This window comes from Volvox carteri, assembly GCF_000143455.1.
Source record: "Volvox carteri f. nagariensis unplaced genomic scaffold VOLCAscaffold_3, whole genome shotgun sequence".
NCBI classification, from domain to species: Eukaryota; Viridiplantae; Chlorophyta; class Chlorophyceae; order Chlamydomonadales; family Volvocaceae; genus Volvox; species Volvox carteri.
Window position 1 is genome coordinate 1,779,955 of NW_003307546.1, and position 16,066 is coordinate 1,796,020.

General features: G+C 56.4%; 3 protein-coding genes across 3 annotated transcripts; 2 read left to right on the forward strand and 1 right to left on the reverse strand.

Moving 5' to 3' along the window:
• Positions 1 to 1,448: 1,448 nt before the first annotated feature.
• Positions 1,449 to 1,895, forward strand: VOLCADRAFT_55871 (uncharacterized protein; the record flags this gene model as incomplete). The annotated part of the gene is made up of 1 exon (XM_002946392.1): positions 1,449 to 1,895. A coding segment is annotated over one exon (447 nt), but the record flags the coding sequence as incomplete, so codon positions are not given.
• A 6,010-nt stretch (positions 1,896 to 7,905) lies between these two features.
• VOLCADRAFT_103027 (uncharacterized protein) lies at positions 7,906 to 12,485 on the reverse strand (the record flags this gene model as incomplete). Its single annotated transcript, XM_002946562.1, has 3 exons — positions 12,308 to 12,485; positions 10,916 to 10,977; positions 7,906 to 10,775 (listed from the first exon to the last, which is right to left on the reverse strand). Exon 3 carries the CDS (start codon positions 10,666 to 10,668, stop codon positions 7,906 to 7,908), a length of 2,763 nt encoding a protein of 920 aa, XP_002946608.1. The 5' UTR covers positions 10,669 to 10,775; positions 10,916 to 10,977; positions 12,308 to 12,485.
• A 3,022-nt stretch (positions 12,486 to 15,507) lies between these two features.
• Positions 15,508 to 15,846, forward strand: mrpS14 (mitochondrial ribosomal protein S14; the record flags this gene model as incomplete). Its single annotated transcript, XM_002946393.1, has 1 exon — positions 15,508 to 15,846. The coding sequence occupies one exon, from the start codon at positions 15,508 to 15,510 to the stop codon at positions 15,844 to 15,846; it is 339 nt and encodes a 112-aa protein (XP_002946439.1).
• Positions 15,847 to 16,066: the final 220 nt, after the last annotated feature.

Below are 16,066 nucleotides of genomic sequence, written 5' to 3' on the forward strand. Positions count from 1 at the left end.
CCTTTGCAAGCGGCAACAATACCGGCGGCGGCCCATTTGGATCGACGACATCAGCAGCGCCTGCGGCAAATACCAGCGGTGCTGTAGCCAACAACAAGGCCACGGCGTTCGGTGCGCCATCTTTCAACTTTGCAAGCGGCAGCAGTGCCGCTGGAGGCCTGTTTGGATCGTCGATGTCAGCAGCGCCTGCGGCAAATACCAGCGGTGCTGTAGCCAACAACATAGCCACGGCGTTCGGTGCGCCATCGCTCCCTTCTGCAAGCGGCAGCAGTGCCGCTGGCGGCCTGTTTGGATCGACGACGTCAGCAGCGCCTGCGGCAAATACCAGCGGTGCTGTAGCCAACAACATAGCCACGGCGTTCGGTGCGCCATCGCTCCCTTTTGCAAGCGGCAGCAGTGCCGCTGGCGGCCTGTTTGGATCGACGACGTCAGCAGCGCCTGCGGCAAATACCAGCGGTGCTGTACCCAACAACAAGGCCACGGCGTTCGGTGCGCCATCTTTCAACTTTGCAAGCGGCAGCAGTGCCGCTGGCGGCCTGTTTGGATCGACGACGTCAGCAGCGGCTTCGGCAAATACCAGCGGTGCTGTACCCAACAACAAGGCCACGACGTTCGGTGCGCTATCTTTCAACTTTGCAAGCGGCAGCAGTGCCGCTGGCGGCCTGTTTGGATCGTCAATGTCAGCAGCGCCTGCGGCAAATACCAGCGGTGCTGTAGCCAACAACATAGCCACGGCGTTCGGTGCGCCATCTTTCAACTTTGCAAGCGGCAGCAGTGCCGCTGGCGGCCTGTTTGGATCGACGACGTCAGCAGCGGCTTCGGCAAATACCAGCGGTGCTGTAGCCAACAACATAGCCACGGCGTTCGGTGCGCCATCGCTCCCTTTTGCAAGCGGCAGCAGTGCCGCTGGCGGCCTGTTTGGATCGACGACGTCAGCAGCGCCTGCGGCAAATACCAGCGGTGCTGTAGCCAACAACATAGCCACGGCGTTCGGTGCGCCATCGCTCCCTTTTGCAAGCGGCAGCAGTGCCGCTGGCGGCCTGTTTGGATCGACGACGTCAGCAGCGCCTGCGGCAAATACCAGCGGTGCTGTAGCCAACAACATAGCCACGGCGTTCGGTGCGCCATCGCTCCCTTTTGCAAGCGGCAGCAGTGCCGCTGGCGGCCTGTTTGGATCGACGACGTCAGCAGCGCCTGCGGCAAATACCAGCGGTGCTGTAGCCAACAACATAGCCACGGCGTTCGGTGCGCCATCGCTCCCTTTGCAAGCGGCAGCAGTGCCGCTGGCGGCCTGTTTGGATCGACGACGTCAGCAGCGCCTGCGGCAAATACCAGCGGTGCTGTAGCCAACAACATAGCCACGGCGTTCGGTGCGCCATCGCTCCCTTTTGCAAGCGGCAGCAGTGCCGCTGGCGGCCTTTTGGATCGACGACGTCAGCAGCGCCTGCTGCAAATACCAGCGGTGCTGTAGCCAACAACATAGCCACGGCGTTCGGTGCGCCATCGCTCCCTTCTGCAAGCGGCAGCAGTGCCGCTGGCGGCATGTTTGGATCGACGACGTCAGCAGCGCCTGCGGCAAATACCAGCGGTGCTGTACCCAACAACAAGGCCACGGCGTTCGGTGCGCCATCTTTCAACTTTGCAAGCGGCAGCAGTGCCGCTGGCGGCCTGTTTGGATCGTCAATGTCAGCAGCGCCTGCGGCAAATACCAGCGGTGCTGTAGCCAACAACATAGCCACGGCGTTCGGTGCGCCATCTTTCAACTTTGCAAGCGGCAGCAGTGCCGCTGGCGGCCTGTTTGGATCGACGACGTCAGCAGCGCCTGCGGCAAATACCAGCGGTGCTGTAGCCAACAACATAGCCACGGCGTTCGGTGCGCCATCGCTCCCTTCTGCAAGCGGCAGCAGTGCCGCTGGCGGCATGTTTGGATCGACGACGTCAGCAGCGCATGCGGCAAATACCAGCGGTGCTGTACCCAACAACAAGGCCACGGCGTTCGGTGCGCCATCTTTCAACTTTGCAAGCGGCAGCAGTGCCGCTGGGGGCCCTTTTGGATCGACGACGTCAGCAGCGCCTGCGGCAAATACCAGCGGTGCTGTAGCCAACTACAAGGCCACGGCGTTCGGTGCGCCATCGCTCCCTTTTGCAAGCGGCAGCAGTGCCGCTGGCGGCCTGTTTGGATCGACGACGTCAGCAGCGCCTGCGGCAAATACCAGCGGTGCTGTACTCAACAACAAGGCCACGGCGTTCGGTGCGCCATCTTTCAACTTTGCAAGCGGCAGCAGTACCGGCGGCGACCTTTTGGGTTTAACAATAGCAGCAGTGGATGCGGCATCGGCAAGCACCAGCGCAGCTGCAGCCAATGGCGAGGCCCCGGTGTTCGGTGCAGCTTCGTTCAGGTTTGCAAGCGGCAGCAGTACCGGCGGCGTCCTGTGTGCGAGGACATTAGCAGCTGCTTCGGCAAGCAGCTGCTGATTACAGTCAGGTAATTGTTGAATACAACAAAGTAATTTGTGCGACAGGGATGTTGCAGCTCTGATGCAGGACGTTTTGCTTGCTCTTTGTCATCCAGGGCTTTGTTCTGTGTAGATGCACATCCTCGTGGTTTCGTGCACCACGACTGAGGTAGTTAGGTCGCTACTAAGACTATATCGGCATACTTTGACTGTTTGTCATGAGTCGTACTATGCTACACTAGCTACAAGCTTGCGTTTCTGCGTGACGAAGCGGGAGGTTTCCGGCTTTGCTGTCCTTGCGTCCTATTCTGCGGTACGACTCCGCTGGTTCCTCGAAGTCAGGGGCCACCTACTGAGTTCTGCGGAAGGTATGCAGTCGGAAGGTATTTGGATTCGGGAAGGCGAGGTTCTTAGGTTTTGGCCGTGGATGGTGTGGGTCCAAAATCGTCTTGTTGGTCGATTAGGGCGTCATAGGGTGTTTTTAGAGGTGTAATTAGGAGTGCGCGCTAGACTCGTGCAGTATGCATTATGAACATCCCTGGATTGGAAATCGGCGGCCCCGGTCACACGCTTGTTGCACTTGTAGCCACAATTGAGACGCTAACTGTCAAGGAAACGTTTTCAGAGCTTGTTTTGATGATGCTTCCCATCCTAAGTCGGCATCGTCCACCGTTGACTTATGGCTTGGCTTGTCACTATTCAGTTATTATTTTAACTGTTCATGATTGCTGTTGACGTGCGCTGTGTGATCTGTTTACCTACAGCGACCTCGACCAACTGTTTCTGGATTATATGGTGTAGATTTTTACGTGTATGCTGCGCCGCGGCAAAGGCGTCGAATGATGCCAGGCTGTTTTCCCGATGGCTGTTGTTAATGGTTATGTGCGTCATGTACACCTTCTGGAGTTGCTTACGGTTTTAGGGTTCTCTCCAATGTGTTTTAGGGGGCCCCATACGAGCCTAGAGCACAAGGCCCAGCCGAAGCTTGTCTGGAATAGATAGATATCGTTAAACGCATATCTATCTGTCGTTTAAACGCATAAAACTATTAGCCTATCGCTCAAAAAGAGAAATCATGTCGAACCAACCGAATTATTCAGACAGTTATGCCCTAGCTATGCGCCTGCTATATGAGACCCACCTTAGCTTTCAGCTGGTCATCCGCTACCATCACATCCGTCATAGTCTGATCCACTTGAAACCCGACAGAAAGTGTGCATGAGATTGTATGCAGGGCAGTCAAAACGTTCCAGGATTGGAGCTCGCAAAACTTGCAGATCCTGTGCTGGCGCGCGAGCACCCAAGCAATATAGACAAAAATTCATTAGCAACTGATGCATATTGACAGGAATAATCATATTGGCATGCGGCAACCAGCTTGCCCCAGCTGCTTTCTCAAACGACAATAATAACCATTTCGATAGTTGCTTCCCATCCGAAGCGAAATCTCATGCAGACGTGGTTCCATTACGACATGATCTGGTGACGGAGCTCAGAAAGGAATGGCCTCTGATACACACCAGCACCCCTACAAATGTTGTAATGCAATCAGCCCACTTCAAATTTCTGATTGTTCTCCCCTTTGACGTCGTCCTACTGCAGGCCCCAAACCAGTATGGCACTTGTGGCGTCGCTGTGTGTTGAGGCAGCAATCAATACAGTACATAATGGCACCATGAGTCAACCAAGTATCCTGTAGCTATTAAAATGTTATGAGCCAGTTTTATTATGGTGGTCAGTTGAATGATTTTACAGTTGTTCCAAACTTTGGCTACTTGCCAAGGCCAACCGGAGGGTTGCCGTCGTTATATCTGAAAGGTAAAGTCTCCGTCGTCACGTCCCCATTACATGCATGACATCAAAACTTCGAGCTCCCAGCGTCAGCGATATAGCACTTACCCTCAAATCGACCTATTCACCACATAACTATCCCAACAACACCGTCACGTCCTCTCCACATGAAAACTTCCACGCACTACCACAGCAAATAACTCACTAAGCCCTGCGTCAACTAGACTGCCTAAACATTATGACGCACAAAACACGCTAACCACGCAAACTAACGACCAATACGACACGTTTTAGGCTCTACCTTGCACACGCTTAATGAGCGCTCATGATCATATTTTCCATCGCGCATAACCCTGGCCGAATATGCCAGCTCTGCAGAGCCGACTGAGGCGCCGCCGCCCTTTCAACCTCGGCAACAGATGTCATGGATGCAGGGCTATGCGCCACCCCAAATGGGGTCTTGAGAACAGGCAGCTAAAATGGAGGATACTGTAAAGCAATCGACGAAGTTGATGAGATACAACACTGACAACGGGAGCCTTTAAGAGACATAGATCACCACACATTTACACGCAAAAAATGTGTGCCGGACGGCCCTCCCATTCACGCCAAAACTGGCAATGCTCGTACACGCCAAGTTCAAACGGGCCCGGCCAGGTCGCAATCCACTTCATCAGTGGACGCGCCGCCGTTCTACTCTTGTACAGGAGGAGCGGGGTTTTCGCGGCCTTGGGACGTGGGGGCTAACCTGTGCACTCGGGCGGCCGGAGTCAAGGAAACAGCCAACCAACCCGCTGCACGGCGCAGAAGGACGCCGTCGATTATACGCTCTACGTGCGAGAGCGACCCCTTCCTGGTCCCCCACACATCGCCATAGAACGCCGACGCCTGCGGAATGACACGCGCATACACGACTTGTCAAAAGTTTTAACACCGTGCCAGGGTAGGTACGTATGAATCAGGAACACGCACACCAGTCTTCGCCGTACATAGGGGGAATCAATTCTGTTGGGCATTATACACATCACCATGTAGCCGCCATGGGGCGGCAGCGCGGCTGCTCTGTACTATTTTCGCCGTTTTGTCCGACCGATTTGAGGTTGTTGAAAAGTTTTGGCACCGAAAACACCACGAACAACACAATACCACCACTCGTACTTGACCAGAGAAAGCACACGCCTGCCTACGACTGCTGAAGAAAATATAATCTGTACAGGCGACCTGCCGAGGTAAGCCAACCGGCAGGCAAACGACCCCTCCATCTCTACACCGCTACGACACCTGAGGCGGCGCGGCCGCCGACGGACTTGTCCTAGGAATATATTCTAAGCTGCATCCAACGGCTCTGCGCCGCCCGTTCAGCAGCCATCGGGCCCCTGCCGCTAGGCCGCCCTGCATGCCGCGCTCAAGTCTCGTAAGCAGTACCACTACCCGCTGAGCTGCCCCTTGGCCATGCCCTAAGCTAAAGCCTGCATTCCCCGCGCCGCCGTTTGCGGCCAGAGCCGAGCCGCGAGGTATATAGTAACCACAGCACATGCGTCCGCATGCAGGAAGCAGGCGTGCGTCGGACACAGGCAGTTGCAAGGGCAGCAGACAGCTAGGGTCGTCACCCCGTTGGAAGCCGCCACCACATTAAGTAATCTAACGATCGATATAGTGGAAGTGCCTAACCCGCCGTACATGTCCGCCTGCACCGCAACATCGACCCAACCTGCACTCGTGATCTGATGGACCAAGCGACAAGCGCAGGGGCCAAAGCCATGTCAGTGCCCCCCAAACCAACCAAACCAAACCAAACCTAGACTGTACTGTACGTGTCATTTAAAAACGAGCCCGTGGATAGCCGGTTTCTTCGCGTGTCAGAGTGACACATACATCCTTCTCCACACAACCCCTAACTAGATGTCAACGCAGGCGATAGAATCGTAATAAAAGAGACATACAGAGGAGGTGCGCCCAAAAGGGAAAGTGGCAAAGCTGATCTTACTGCATATGTGCACCCGCGTATGCATCCATTAACTAATTCGTATGGGAAGAGGAGCACAAACCCATTATTGCTGTGGCGGACTCACCACTGCAGAGCAGCATACGCGGTGCGGCGAGCAAACTCCGACAACCAACAAAGCAGCACCTGCTGAACGCTCGTTCGTACAGGCGCACTCATTTCCCAACAACACACGTACGCACTGCACCGTGCCAGGGTTTCATGCATGAAAAACAAAGACCCTCATGTCGCCATCCACGCTCGCGTCCCTACCCCCTACCATTAAGGTACGTATCATCATCATCATTTCAAAGTCTCTCTAAAAGCCTGAAGATGTAAAGACAAACGAACTTTAGCTATGGCCCTGTTTTGAGCCTACATTGACCTCTCAGCATTGTTGGACGCAAGTTCCAAACGATGTCAAGCCCCCGGGGCGACTCGAAACAAGACATGAAACAAACCCAAACGACTTATCTCGCCACACCACACAAGCGCACACCAGTCTGGCAATGCAGTAGGTAATATGCCCGTTCCCCGGCTGCGGCCAACATTCCGGGACTATGTGCCCCTTTTGCGATCGGGCGCCCCAGAACGACCGCGGGCCGCAGCCCAGGGAAACGACGCCCCATGCCATGCTTGCCTGGGGAAGCCTGCCCATGAAGCTTGACATCACACTTCTCGACCATGAGAATGCAAAACTTTTTGCCTGCAGCTGCGAGCATCCAGTTCAGTCTTAGAAAGACGCCCTCCCACGCACTTTCAATCTCCAGCACCAGGGGTAAGGACGCGCCCCACGGGGCAGCGGTGCTGGGACAAATACTGGGCCAGCCATCCCCACAGCACTGCAGAATTAAGCCCGCCCCTGCGCCGCGCGCGCCCGCCAAGCGTTCCCACCCCTGGAAAGCATTATACGAAAGGCCAAGGTAGCCCACGGAACACAAGCTCGGACCGGCCTAGATGACCCGCATTGCTAACATGCCGGCGTCGTTGCCGCCAATGATGTGAAAACGGTATCCCAAATCAGTGGACGCTACTGGGTGCCAAGATGCTGACATGAGCCAGGCAGCCCACATGCAACATCTGAAGCTGAATCCAGAGACGAGCCACAAGAGGTCCAAAAAACATGATAGAAGAGAGAAAGTTGCTCATTCTAAGATATCATCAAGGCACGCCACCATGACATTGCACAAACCGTCCGATTATGCACGCTGCATGCAAGATGGCACACGGTACAGCCTTGCGGCGGGGTACGCAGCCGCTATGGCAGCTGGCACCCCGCGCGCCCCTGCGTACCACTTGCAACACTTACTCGTCCCCGCTCCACCCTCACATTGCCTATGACATCGCTGGCGTCTGGTACATCCCAACTTTTGTGCCACAACACATCAAAACCGCACAGGCTGATGTCACTGTACGTTGGATCAGCTCAGCAACACGTTAGGCTTCCAGCAGCAAAAACATAGACCCTGACTCGCCACTACAGCGCCTCCCTCCGCAACCCGCGCATCATCAACCTTAAACTGCAAACTGCACACATGAGCACGCGCAGCGCCCCAAGCAAACATAGGCAAATACAAACTGCATGTCATCCGTACAAACCCCTAAAATTGTTGATAAACACATCATCTCGAAGCTCGCCGGTGTCAAACAAGACACACGAAATGACGTTAAAAATTAAAAGAAGCCAGATCCAAGATCCAGATTAGCGAGGCGAGCTGCAATTTCGTCATTAGAAATGGGGCCATCCTCGGCACCCTCACCAGCCCACATCGCCTGGTTAGCTGACGCCGCAGCCCTTAGCCAGGCGGCCTGGTCGGGGTCGAGTTCACCCAGGAGTGGGGATGGGCCGCCAAGCCCAATGCCACCCGGTTCACCATCTCCCTCCGCGTCCAGTGCTGCGACCGCACCAGACTCTAATTCGCCGTCGGCTGCGCCGCCGGTCTCCAGCTCGCCAAGAAGCTCGCCCATGGCAGGCCCCTCTGTGGTACCGAAGAATCCATACGAGAAAGCATCGAAGGACTCCTTGGCTAGGGCCGCAACAGCTGCGGCCGCATCGGCCGCAAGCTCAGCGGATGCACCACCCTCTGAGCGTGTCTCGTGGCCGCCACCATCCACATCTGAGCCGGGGCCCGTAATCTGGATGCGGTTATTGGTGGGGCTGCCCTGGCTGGCCGTGCGAGGTGGCGAGACGGGCGCAGAGGAATGGCCTGGGATAGAGATGGGGCCCAAGCGGCTAGCACCACCGGCCGCAGCAACAGTAGCTGCCGCAAGCGCGACAGCATCCTTCGACTCACCGACCGCAGGGCTGCCCGGGGCGGACGGTGAATGCGCGTAGGGAAGTGGTGGCTGGTGCATGCCATTGGGCGCCATGCCGTGATGTCCAACCATGCCCGGCGGGGCGCCCATACTGCCCATGGAGATACCATGCAAGCCAAGATCGACATGGCCCATCAGATGCCCTGGAAGGCCGGGCATCCCACTGGTAGCTACGCCGTGACCACTGCCAGGACCACCAGGCAGGCCCGGGGAAACACCCTGCTGTGGTGGGGCGCCCGACTGCTGGGGTGTGCCGCCGGCCGCAGCACCACCACCGGATGATGAACCAGTCACCGCACCAGGTACGCCTTCACTCTGCATGCGCTGCCGCTCTGCATTGTAACACTCAACAATGAACTTTACGTCCGTGACGCTCATGCCGCCCATAATTCCTGATTGAATAGCCTGTTCAACCGTCATGCCACCGCGCGCCAGCTGCAGTGCAACGCACGCCAGCGCCAGGCGGCGCTGCTCCTTGCTACTGTTCGACGATGACGACGCGTCACCGCCGGACGTGGCAACCTTGTCCACGGCTGGCATGGAAAGACCAGTGACGGCGGCAGCGGCTGAGTCTTGCATCGCCTTGGCCAGCTGCAGCTTCTGCAGGTTCTGAAGCATCGCCTCATTCAGCACACCAGCATTGGCACCGCCAATACTGGCCAGCGCAGCTGCTGTATTACCCGGCATCACGGACCGCTGACCGTTCGCTACAGCGTTCGCGGCGGCAGCCTGCTGTAGGGCCGCTAGCTGTCCATTAAGCGCCGCTGCCGCGTTGTTCTGGATGTTCGCGGCAAGGTTGTTGGCCATAGCCGCAGTCACCTGCGCCTGCTGCACCTGCGCAACGTTGCGCTGTTGCTGGAGTAAGAGCTGTATATTAATGGCTTGCTGCAGCGGGTTCAAGGCAGGTGTTGACGCTGTGCCGTTAGAAGCAGGAGGAACCGCAGCGCGGGGAGTTCCAGCACCGAGTACATTGGCAGCATTCAGTGCAGCACGTCCCGCCGCGCTGCGAGCGAGTGCGGTGCGCAGAATCTGTATTTGCGCTTCGGTAGGCTTCACAGGAGCGGCTGGCGTGGCTGCTGCTGCAAGTGCATTTGGTGCCTGTGCGGCGTTAAGGCGTGCCTGCAGCTGGCGCAGTGCCTGCAGCTGCTGAGCCGCTGCGACAGAACTCGGCTGCGCAGGTGCAAGCGGTCGGGCGGCCGCAGCAGCCGCAGCCTGCTGCTGCGCAGCGAGCTGCTGCACCTGTAGAGCTGCGCGCGCCTGCTGGGCCTGCAGAGCTGCTGCGAGGAGAGCGGGGTTGTTCTGTGCAGCGGCGAGATTCTGCTGGGCAAGGTTGTGTTGTGCAATGGCAGCGTTCTGCAATGCCTGATTCTGTGCCCATGCCATAGCCTGGGGGCGCTGCAATCCCGCCGCCTGGGCTGCCTGCTGGAGCTGCAGAAGGTTAGCGTTACCAACAGCGGCTGCCCGCGCCTGTGCAGCCTGCGTGCTGGCAGCCACCGCGGCCGCCGCTGCAGCGGCCGCCGCAATGGGGTTGTTTTGTAACCCGTTCTGCAATCCAAACGGATTCACCTGAGCAGCGTTGTTCGCAGCCTGGGCTTGCGCAAGCTGATTCTGCACGAGAAAGAGCGCTGCCTGGTTATTGGCTGCAGACAAACCATTTGTTTGCTGAGCAACGGCCGCTTGAGCAGCTGCACGTTGTGCATTCATCGCCGCCTGCAGTTGCGCCTGAGTATGTAGGTTCGCAAGAGCAGGATTCTGACCCTGACCAAGAGGCGGCACAACAGGCACAGATGAGCGGACGGTGCCGTTCGCAACGTTGCCATTGCCATGTGGCACCATCTTTGCTTGGTTGACTGCCGCCACCTGCGCCGCGTGCTGCAAAGCCGCCACTGCGTCGCGTGTAAGAGCTATACCACCCGCTGCGTTGGCACCGTTAGGCTGCGCCCGGCCCGCGGCTTGCAAGAACATCTGCGCCTCCTCGCGAGTTTGGAACTGCAAGCCGTTCTGCGCTGCCGCACCCGGGACTGGACCCCCAGAAATAGCAGGGCTATTTGCACGTCCCAAGTTGTTCAGGTCCGCTGTGAAATTTTGTGCGAGCAGCAAATTAGTTGGGGCTGCAGCCATACTGTACAAAAGGGGCGTGGCAAATATGCCCCTCGCGTGGAGCTGACGGATAGCGGCAGATTTCCGGGGCGGCAAGCCTTGCCGTGGTCTCCAAGGGAGGAGTTTGCCTGCATGTTGAGACAACACGTCAGTCCAAAATGTGAGTCGAAGCATATGGTTCTGTTGAGGTTGAGGAAAAAGACTCCAAAGTCGACATCAGAATAGAGATGGCTTCTCGGCTGGGGCTGATAGGCCGCTGTTTGCTTACCGAGATGTTTATGCCGACATGGTGCCCTCAAGAGACTCGAGGGATGAGCATTGGCCTGTCGCCTGCAAGCAAAAAACATGACCATTCATGAAGAAGAACGATTAGAAGGAAGGCATGCTGTCGGAAGCTGGTGTCGAGTAGGTCCGCGACCGTAAACGATAGTGGATAAAAGTGCAGCCCGCAGCCACTTCTGTTCCCCCTTGCGCGCAGTCGCACACGCGACCTAAGCTATGACAGCAGTATCTACAAAGGAAGGCCTGCGCTAAACAACAAGCAGGGGCGGCGCGGTTACCTGGAGAAAGGTTCGTGTCTACTGAGATCGGAGCGGGAACCCGCGAGCTAGGTATCAACAGCTGCAGGAAGTCATGCAAATTAAAGAGAACTCTGCAATCTTTGATGCGTTGAACTCTCGAACCAAGTATGCAACATCAGGGGGAAGACCCTCGCCCGACGGGCCCCCTGGAGCATTGGAAATTCTCCTCTTGTCCTCCATACGTGTGAAACTCGTTATAATATATTATTTCTATTTCTTATGGTTGTCATTGGTTACAGGGTTTGCATGCTTAGCAAGCGTTTGGAATCTACTGCTCTCTTTCATCTCGTCTATGTGGACGGAGGATTGAGCACCACGGCAGACCGTCTCGGTTATGGCTTCGCGGACATATAGAGTCAGGCTTCGTGCCGCGTCTATTTTTGCGTGCGTGAGGAACCCTGCAGCCAAGTTGCGTCACCATAACGTTCCCTGGCGCGCTGCTCGCCTCTGTTATCGACAGTAACAGCGTATACACTAGCGGCCTTTTACTGTCGGGTGACTTTGTATATCTTCTGTGAAATTGGGGCCACCACGTGAGCAGTAGAAAGGGCGAATGTCTGTAGATGAGTGCGAAAATATTAAAATATAATTTTACGTCGAGGGAAGGGCCAAAGACACGTGCTAGGATAATGCCCCCTTGCATTCGAGCGCATCGCTGAGTTCTCGACATGAGGAGCCACAATTCCAAACCCCGGCTACTCCCTTCCCTGAAGCGATATCAAGCTTTATGAAGCACATCTTATTGTTTGGCAAGACGAACCATTCCCAAGAGGGTCCTTGGAAAGGGTCCCTTGCACGAGAAGAGTCTTGCCTTGCCGGGAAAACGCCTCGAGGAAATCCTTGCCCTCCCTTCAGTACTGCCACATGTCCTGTCGGCCTATCACCTTTCGTCTCTGCTGGGCTCCGCATCGCCTTCTCATCATTGCTCGCACAGTTGTCGCCCTGCTACAGCAACCTCCCACCTTAACCCTCCCCACTCGAAACGTCTCCCTCCCTCAATCCTAACCAGTCAACCTGGGAAAAACAGTATCGGTCTTCACAGCATTTGTAAAAGCCTCACGAACAGCGACGGCGCGTACACGCGACTGCGCAAGTCTGCCTCATCCAGGTCATGCCCCGCCTCCACGCGTCCCCACTCATCCGCTTGGAAATCCTCTTCCAGCCGCGCAGCCGCCAACGCCTCCGCCGGCTGGATATGCCCCCGCAGCAGCGCCGCCGCCAGCACCACCGACTTGCATGTGGAAGTGAGCTGTTCAGCTGCAGCCAGATGCCAGGCGTCCAGGTCTGCTCCACCAACTCGGCCAGCCAGCAAACGAGCGAGCACCCGGAAACCCGGACGCGACGGAAACCGAGAAGAACGCAACCGCCGTGTCAAACAAGGTCCAGCGGAAAACGGCAAACGGCAAATCAGGCCGAAAGATAAAGGGCAGAAGCGGTGAGTGATAAGACGCGCGGAAACCCGACATGCAAAAAATGAACATGGCAAGATGTGAAAAGCAGATTGACTGGGACTCGGGGACTGGAAATGTTGGCCGTCTAGCTGGTAATATGAGAGACAACGTCTGAAGTAAAGATACAGCGTAAAGCCTGCAGGGCTTAACTCTGCTACACTGCTGCCGGGAACTATCCTCTATCCGTGGGAACCGTCAAACTGCTCTAGACCGTACACAAAACAACACAACGCACCACAGCAAACATACACATACCGCATTTCCTAATCCTCACGGCTTGGTTCACTACATAATACACATACATACGTACATACATTCATACACACATGCCACGCAGGGGCAAAACTGGTTGGGTTTAGATCCCAGATGCTCCTGACACGTTCTCAAGCCGGAAAGGGTCTTCCATTCCTGCGTCCTCCCGTACCTGCCCTCATTAGTCGGGCCCACCTTTGCCCATCGACTCACCACCCGCATCACAGCCCCGCTCCACCCCACCCCAGCCCTCACCCTCCAGCCAGCCCCGGACTCCCTCCACCAGCTCCTCGGTCTGTGGGCTGCCCGCAATGCTGCTGGACATCACGAAGCGCCAGCCCAGGTCTTGGTGTAGCGCGTTCAGAAGGGGCACGAATACCTGATGGATGGGCGGGGTTGAGGGACCGAGGGCCGAAACAGGAAAACTGGTAAGGACAAGGAGGGGGTAAGGGGGAAATGCATACGCATATGCATGAACGCCGTCAAGCTATGAAGCCGTTTTAAGGAGCCGCACAGTTGCTTATAGCACACGCACGTACGCACACACACACATACAGCACTTCGGCCTGTTCCCATATCTTTCAAAGCACACAGATACACGCACACGGGTCACCACGACACGCACACGACACACACATCGCCGCACACGCCTACCTGTTTCTGGCGCCGCGCCAGGGCGCCCTCCTCGTAAAGACAGCACGCGGAGTCGGTGTGGACGTAGTTAAGGATGTGCGCGATGACCTTCTCACGGGGACGCGGCTAGCGGACGCGGAGGGGACGGTAGGGACACCGGCGGTAGGGACAGCGGCGGAACGTGGACCGGGGGGAGGACCCGGGAAAAGGAAAACGAACGACGATCTCAACCAAAGTTGGCGGAGGAAGGCGGGAAGGCGGGACTTCGGAAGGGACACACACACACACACACACATATATACATACCTAGTTATGTGCGGTCTACACAATTTCCCAAAAGGACTGTGACGAGAGGGTCAGTCACCTGTGGGCATGAACCTTTCGTTGGCGGGAGGTCTGAGTCGCCACCGCCACGACCGAATCAAGCCAAGTGGGTGGCAAGGCACCCTCGCAGCCGCCTCTCCCTAGCTCTCCAGCTCCCAGGAAAAGAGCTGGTGCTTGACCCACCCAACCCAACCCAACTGAACAAACTGGCCGCCTGGCAAAGAATGTGTTGTTTCGACAGTAGGTGAGCATATCCGACTGCCCCTCCGTACCGGATCCCTCACGTCCCCCGTTGGAGGAGATGAGAGACGGAGCGGAGCAGAGCCGGAGACGAGGATGAACCAGGGCAGTCCTGGGTTGCGAAAAGTGTGCCGTACGGCAGGTGTCGTATACCCCTACTACGCTGTAATATACCGTACCTGGTCTAGCGCATGCGCCACCAGGCTCATCATGGGCATGGTATGCAGCTGCGGTTTGCCCTTTTCCTGCGATGAAGGAGGGAACGATAGCGAATCGAGGGATGGGGCGAGGGAGAACGGAGGGTGGGAAGAAAAGGGAGCGGAGGGGAGGGCGGGGTACGTGAGCGATTGTGCCGGTGAGGGCTTTATGTACAGTTGTTAAAAGTGGCAAAGCTAATAGTAATAATGATAATGATGATGTGTGAGTACAGTAGCTGTAATGGCGATTGAATCAATCGCACGCCACGAGGTCGGCAGTGTAACCCCCCAATCAAGTTGAAGGTACTGTAACGAGGGGCACGCGGCGTTGCGGACCTCACTTCTGCAATCCCACAGGCAGATATAAGCATAGGTTCAGGACGAAGTGCGGCGGGCTGCGGGCTGCGGGGTTGGCGAGTTCCAAGTGTTTCGCGGCATTCCCTCGGTTCGGAGCCCGTACCTGCCATTCCCACTCCGCAGCCACCGCTAATGCTAACGGTAAAGTGGGAAGCACCGCGAGCCGCTTCCCCGGAGTTCGAACAGGTTTAGAATCCAGCATGAGCTGATAGCCCGCCTGTGTGTCAAGGCCGGGTGGCTGGATTGCTCGGATGAAACGGGGTTAACATGCGACACTCCAAAAAGACATACGTACGTTATCGTGAGACGGTACAACTTTTGCTGCCTTGTAGAACCTAGACGGCGACTGCACTTGCGTGCCGGTGTGCGCATGGCGACAGATGAACAAATGAGGTAAGAGCGCCGACAGATGTGAAATCGCAGGGCGTGCTACGGAAAGCACGGCGTCGGTAGCATGTCTTGAAGTCATGTTGAGCACGACGCGTGATGGTTGGAAGCTCTCTGGGATGCAAGGTTTGGCCAATCTGAAACCCGTGTATGCCGTATTACAATTCTTTCTTGAGATAGAACGAAATGTGATGGCGACTTATCAGGTAACGTCATTGCAATATTATCAGGTTTATCGGCTTAATCCTTGCGCTACAAGTACTCGACGCGCACAGGCCCTCAATTGCCACAGAGGCTACAAGTCACATCAGCCCTTACGTGACGATCCTATTAATGTACACCATCATAGTACTTTAGTTACAGGCGAAGTAAATAACTCTCTGCAACGTAGCTTACGGAGAGCGGCGGTAGGCACAGCGATAGTCGGACTAAGTTATTATGAAGTTTAAGCTTCCACAGTATGCGTTCATCCTCGGCTCAAGGGGGAATGTCAAAGATCACGTGCGACGTTTGCTGGTGGAACAGCATGAGGTGGACCGGACGGTGTTCAAGGCTATGGTGACAGACAAGTCACTGCCGCTGGACATAAGGCTGCAGGTGCAGCGGCTCTTCGAGACAGAGGTTCCCCGCGATTCTGCCGCGACGCGTGTCGTCAACCGATGTGTGCTAACTGGTCGCGCGCGCGGTGTGCAACGCTTCACACGTCTGTCACGTATCATGCTCCGCCAGCTGGCGCACAACGGCTTCCTCCCCGGCATCTCCAAGGCATCCTGGTAACGCTTCTTGGCAGGGGCAGGACTGTAACCCCTGGCCCTTGGCTGTGAGGGGCGTTCAGCCCTTGTGTGGCAGCGATTCACTGTCCAATATCGAGCTTCACCGTGGTGCGAAGCAACAAACCCACATTTGCTGACGAGGGGAGACAGCTTAGAGATTCCTCAATCGATGTCCCAGTTGGGCGGAGGCGTGTGGGAGTCTATGCTTAGGCCTTTATGACCGC